General features: G+C 36.3%; 1 protein-coding gene across 1 annotated transcript in view; it reads right to left on the reverse strand.

Moving 5' to 3' along the window:
• Positions 1-1,446: 1,446 nt before the first annotated feature.
• SMC6 (structural maintenance of chromosomes 6) overlaps positions 1,447-6,717 on the reverse strand; it is a gene marked incomplete at its 3' end in the record, with an annotated part of 19,986 nt that continues 14,715 nt past the window's right edge. The window contains exons 17-20 of the mRNA XM_010140995.1: positions 5,834-5,994; positions 3,960-4,095; positions 3,398-3,478; positions 1,447-1,617 (exon numbers count right to left, since the gene is read on the reverse strand). Coding sequence (XP_010139297.1) covers positions 1,447-1,617; positions 3,398-3,478; positions 3,960-4,095; positions 5,834-5,994 — 549 coding nt within the window. The remainder of the gene's footprint in view (positions 1,618-3,397; positions 3,479-3,959; positions 4,096-5,833; positions 5,995-6,717) is intronic.

Here is a 6,717-nt window from a genome sequence, read left to right on the forward strand (position 1 = left end):
AGTGTGCCCAGGTGGCCAAGAAGGCCAACAGCATCCTGGCTTGTATCAGCAACAGTGTGGCCAGCAGGAGGAGGGAAGTGATTGTTACCCTGTACTCGGCACTGGTGAGGCCACACCTTGAGTACTCTGTCCGGTTTTGTGCCCCTCACTTCAAGAAGGATGTTGAGGTGCTGGAGGGGGTTCAGAGAAGGGCAACAAAACTAGTGAAGGGTTTAGAGATCTTAGGAGGAGCAGCTGAGGGAACTGGAGTTTTTTAGTCTGGAGAAGAGGAGGCTCAGAGGAGATCTTATCGCTCTCTACAAGTACCTGAAAGGAGGTTGTAGTGAGGTGGGAGTTGGTCTCTTCTCCCACGTTACAAATGACAGGACGAGAGGAAATGGCCTTAGAGTTGCATCAGGGGAAGTTTAGGTTGGATATCAGGAAATATTTCTTTATACAGAGGGCTGTGAAGCATTGGAACAGGCTGTCCAGGGAGGTGGTGGAGCCCCCATCCCTGGAAGTGTTTAAAAGGCTTGTGAATGGGGCTCTGAGGGACATGGTTTAGGGACGCTGGCAGTGTAGGTGAATGGTTGGACTCGATGATCTTAAAGGTCTCTTCCAACCAGATGATTCTGTGTGATCCTGTGCATTTTCCCTACTTGTTTCCTTCTTTTTGTTTGCTCTAGCTTTTTTAATTTGTTTGCTCTAGATTTTTTAATTTGGTCTAACTACACAGCCATATAGAATTTTAGTGAAGTGTATAAGAGATTCACATAAGGTTCTTTGTAAGTCTTTACTGCCTCCGTCCTTCTACAAGTTTACAACATTGTAAACATGCAGGACTCTTATTTCTGTTTTCCATTTTTAAACCATTAATTCTTCTTGGCAACATGAGATTGCCTTCCATTTGCCAATATAAAATTTTGCATGTCACCACTCTGCTACTTATCTTAAATCTTGCTGTTTCTCTGCCATTTCCAGACGTCTTCTGTAGTATTCAATAATTAAAACTATGTATGGTACCTTCTGTGATTATGCAACTTCACAGAGCAACAACCATTTCACACAGAACATCAAATGTTATTTTGAATATTGACCAGTTATGAACACCCTTAGTTAGGCCTTATCAGAAACAAACAAATAAAGCAAAACAACAAATGTGATGCACTAAAATGGAAAGTCAAGGAAACTATTTTTCCTTCCTTTTCAGTCCATGACTAAAAGTACCTGTAAAAAAACCTCTTTAAACATAAAATACTATAGTGGCTACACTTAACAATCAGTATCATCTTCAAAATATTGCCAAGCCTATTTCCTGACGTGCCAGGATGGAATGCTCTATTTCCATTTTCATAGGTAAACCTTAAATGCATCAGAAAGGAGCATACCTTTTCTCCTGCCACCCTTGATCCTCATTCCCCTTGACAAAGGGGATGAATTAAAAATACGGTAAGAAATTATTGCTACCTTAATTGGACCAGCAATTTCTTCTACTTGATGAATTTTTTCTTTCATGTCTTCAAATTTTTTTTCAGCTACCTGGAGAACATTTTTCAGTTCTTCCATTTTTCTGCTTTGTTGCTGCATGTCATTTTTTACAGATTCCATTTTATTCTTATTTTCTTCAGCCTCATCTTCCTGTCAAAAGATATTAAAATGAAGAATAATTAAAGGAGATATATATTTGAAAATTACTGTACAAGATTTTTACTTCATTATCACTATCAGAGTAAAAGGTTATAGGCAATACTTTCTAATTCTAATAAGAATATGAGCAGCAAAATGTAGTTGTCACTAAAGACCAAAGGAAGAGATTGATGGATCTTGTAGAAGGCCACTAAATCAAATCACAAAGTAAGAAGTGGAATTTCCCGATTATCTGACTGAAAATTAAGGGGACTTCATTTGTGAGTTGTGATGAAAAGACTCAAGGGGCTTATGAAAATGCTAGTGAAGCCTTAGCCATGCTGATATTTTACTGCTGTGATTTTTTTAAACAAGTGAACAAGGTAACTTCTCTCTGGATCTGTGACAGAGTATACACATCCTGTATACAAAGGAATACACAAAGACTAAGTGCATTGTCACTGTTCCCTAGAAAATTATCCCACTGCAAATGAATTGTCAACATACATATATCCTGATTCAAAAAGACAAAAATTCCAAAACCTGGGAAAAATAGGCAAATGAAACCCCATATTGCTAAGATTCTTCTTCATGGTCAAACAATCGTGAAATCAAGGTAGCGACAGAAGACAGATACCAAGTGAAAGAGCAGCAGTTAATGCATAGTAGTGGTCAGAAAGTGCAGAACACACAAAACTAACAAAAATCCAAGAAAGAAAAAAGGAAAAGCAAATATTAGAATCTACCAGTTGCATAAGACTATTATCAGAAGGCAACAGTAAAAATGTGATGTTGAAAAAGCAAGTGTCCAGTAATTTTTAAACAGGAAGATATTCTCCCACAAAAAGGTAACAGACTGTTTTTCAATCTCACCAACAGAACTAGATTATCTGGAAAAGAGAAACTCTACAACAGCTTACAGAACCTGTACTGATCCCTTAATTTTCAGTAAATGTTTATTTACATGCACATGGGTGGACACACTGAAAGACAGACTACTGAAAAAGCATGAGATTGTGCCGGCATCGGAAGTGACAACAAAACAACAACAAAAAAACCTCAAGAACAACAACAACGACACAACAACAAAAGCCCAAAATTCTGGGCAATTTAGTCTCTTACTGATCCCAGATAAAATAGTGGAAAATGTCCATAGAATTTAACTGAAACAACTGTTATCAGGATTCTTATCAATCTATCAGCATGATTCGCAGAATTTAAAACTTGGCCATCTATACATTAGCTCATTACAGAGTAACAGTTGAAATTCATGGCCACCAACATATAAACCACAATAGATTATCAAATACTTTTTTCTGTCTTAAACTACTATGCACACATTTTAAGAACACATGGATAAGAATAAGAACTTTGAAGGAACCATCATACTGCCACGATCCTTCCCTAGGATGATATATGAACTTTAATACTTCTGCACGGTGAAGCACGGTATAGCAAAGCAAGAACCCGGGGGTTCAGGGCAGAGTGGCAGTGCTGTAACATTAATTATGCTCTGGAGTGGCCTTTACCTATGCTTTCACGATGCCGCTTCTGACCTCCAAACCTAGCGTACAGGAAACAACAAAGGAAAAAGGAAATACTCACCAAAACTAAAATAAAATCATGTCATTGCTGTAACTGTAGATATTCTGTAAAGTTTGTCATTCTACACTGTTTATCTAACTTGTATACTAGTTGAAAATCTAAGTATTTGCTTATTTCAAAGCACTGCCAATATTAAAAAACATTATTTCATATCCTTATTATACATAATTTGGTAATCTATTCTTACTAATGTACGGATGTCCACTGACTTATGTTCTTCCATATTTTCCAGATCTGCTATTTCTGCATTTGTTCTCCTTATTTTTATCTGAAAAGAAAAAGAAAATGAGTATTCTTCAGCTTATCTAAAGAGAAAAGTTCACATTTGCTCATTTAAGTCAACACAGAAAGCAAGATATTTGGTCTTTTAGCTTCACTAGTGCCTACAAAAGGCAGAACTCTTCCCACTTACCTATGGAAACCCTTTTTCTAAGATATAACTAAGAGAAATAAAGGAGGGGGAATCAGGGGAAAAGCTGACACCACATATTGCAACAACTTCCTATTTGTGTCAAAACAAAGCAGTAAAAAGTAGAAATTTGTGAGATTTAGCACAGGAGAAAAAAGAAAAACAAAACAGCAGCATATGCTAGGGTTGATGCAGTCCCTGTTTTTATGTCCTAAATGATGAAAGCATACAACAACAGCAAGGATAAGCACTAAAAAATGATCATCCACTCAAAATATATTGCAGAAGTCAAAATGAAAGACCGGTAACTTTCTAAATCTAACACTGTATCTATATTTACCTGTAGGTCCTTTTGGTGTCGTCGATGACCGTGAAGATGATCTTCATTCTGCCTAATCTCATTTTCAATGGAATATAAACGTTGCTGAGAGGCTGACAGCTGTGCCTTTTTGTTTTCAATTTCTTTCTCCAGGTGACTTTATAAACAAAGTATGTATTACACAGCATTATTTATCACACACACACACACACACACACAGAAACACACAATTAAAACTTGAATGCACAAAAGCCCAATGCACTCCCCTAAAAAAATTAAAATCTCAAGTTTGTTACACATTGGATGGTTTTAATGATCAATAAAGAAACCCCAAAGCTCTACAGCATAACAGCCAGCAGAGAGCTGCTTGATAGTCCTAGTTCAATGCCTAGTGGATAATCCATTCATGCAGTTTGAACGACCTGTAGCCTCTGTTAGCAATTTTGCAAAAAGGCCAAATGTTTGAACTAAACAGTGGTGTTACTTCCAAAAATACTGCTGTATCTTGAGGGGAAAAAAAATACTTTGACTAAGACAAAACACTTCCAGTCAGAGAGAAAATACATTAACAGAGATGTGAAAAACCTATTTTATGTAGTCTCATAACTTTTCCTTCTACAAGTCCAGAGATTTCCATAATTAATTCTTTCAGTGTGTGCTAAAACTATTTGAAATGCAAAACAAAGTTTTGCAATATATAAACAGTAATAGTAAAAAACTTTGACAGCATCTTTCACCCCTGCAAAAGAAAGGGGAAGCTTTTCTAATAGTACAGTAAAAAAAAAAAAACAAACCAACAAATCTTAATATAACAGTTTAATCCAACTCTTGTGATAAATGAATGAAATGGACTGGTTAAGTCTGATCTCAGAATAAGTGTTTAATAAATTGCAGATACGATTCCAGATAAATGTGGCATTGCTTTAGGCTAAGTTCTGAAGGTGGGGGAGGAGTGGAAGTAGGAAAACATTTTTCCTCTTTAACTGGTCTACATCATTCACCACAGCAATATTGGTAATGAAATACCTGTAACACTTTCAAAATTAAGATAATCTTTGAGTAAAGTTCATTATATACCCACACGAACAAAGTATGGTTAACTGACATATAAAACTTCTGAGTTTACAGAAACAGATTTTTAATATTCAATTCAGTCTACACTATCATTAATACTAAAACTAAAAAATTTACTTAATATGTCTGTAATATAATCTGAGCCTCAAAATAGAAGTATTCTATTGCCACCAATTTGCTTGATGACAGTTCAAGATTGTAAACTTTGAAATAAGTTTGACTTTTTAAACTACTATTTTGAAAGTTATGAGAAAAAAAATATAGAGGAGGAGGAGGAGGAGGAAGGATGGGGAGTGGGAAGTCAAATTTATCAAAGATTTCCACACAAGTGCTGTCATGAGCCTGAGAAAACACAGATGCAAAGTTTGAAACCAGTAGGACTATGTGTGGCAACGTAACTTTTGAATCACCAGGCTTTCTTTGCAGTAAACTACAATTCCACTGCTTAGATCTGTAGATTTCTTTTAGTTCACTGTAGATTTGTAAAGCAGCAGCTTTAACTCCATACTCTTTTTCAGCAAGTGTTAAATAAAAAAAGAAGGTAGCTAGATTTCCTGGAACATTCAGCCCAGCAAATCTTTACATGCTGGGAAGATTTACATACCACAAGGTGAAAGGTATCTAGGCAGAACTCAGGTTTGTACCTATCACAGACAGGCACTGAAATAAAGAGGTTTTCCAGAATTCTCAGAAAGGAAGCATTAATCTCAGAAAGAAAATGGAGAGACTGGAGAACCATGTATATTCAAATAGACAAATGTGCAATTCCACTATTCATGTCAGCAAGTGCACTTTTTACAAATACGTTACGGGATGCTCACCTTATTTCTGCTTCAACATCTTGACTTAGGTACTTGGGTCTGAGGTATTCAGAAGAGTAATACCGTCTTTCAAAGACCTGATCACCTTCCGCAGTGAAAGCTTCTCTACAATTTTTGGGAGGCTGATTAAGCTGCATTACTTCACGAGCTTTACGGCTACTCTGAAAAATACAATGGCCTTATCAAATCAACAGAAACACAACCATAATTAAAGGTATCCATTTAAAATTTCTATAGAAGTTCTCAGCCAGGAATAATTTAAATTGAAAAAAAAAAATCTATAATGTTAAAAATCTCCTTTTTTTAGTTGAATAAGATATGCATGTTCTCAAAAACCACACATGTAGTTTAGCTGCCTACTTCTCTCATTCCATTACAAATTTATCTGCATTTTAAGTTCTGTAGTATAATCACTCCCTTATAATCTGCCATGGGGAGAGGTGGGGCAAACACTAACGAAAAGGTCACTATGCGTGAGTATATTTAATCATCGAAAGTGGAATAGACATACAGGAAACAATCTTCCTAAGTAAGCTGTGAAATACACCAAGCAATATTCAATTACAGTTTGGGAAACATGCTAGAAAAAAAAAAAACCAAAACAAAATAAAACATTGCCAGTGCCGGACTAAGTGGTCACAAGCACTTTTGTCTGAGGTAATCATGTTATCCATTAAGAAGAATTACTTCTTCCTCACGACACCCATTCTACTTCTTTCAGGTTCAGTTGAAATTGTTCGGGTAGGGCTCAAAGATAATAATGTTATGAAAATCAGCAGTTACGTAAGACAGAGGAGGAACAACAAAACTAGCATTCCTGGCATGAGAAAATACTAGAAGTTCAGCTGTTATGTATCCCATTTAGAGCCTCTTTTCCAGCAGGA

The sequence above is a fragment of the Buceros rhinoceros genome, unplaced genomic scaffold, assembly GCF_000710305.1.
Source record: "Buceros rhinoceros silvestris isolate BGI_N320 unplaced genomic scaffold, ASM71030v1 scaffold8018, whole genome shotgun sequence".
In the NCBI taxonomy this organism is placed as follows: domain Eukaryota; kingdom Metazoa; phylum Chordata; class Aves; order Bucerotiformes; family Bucerotidae; genus Buceros; species Buceros rhinoceros.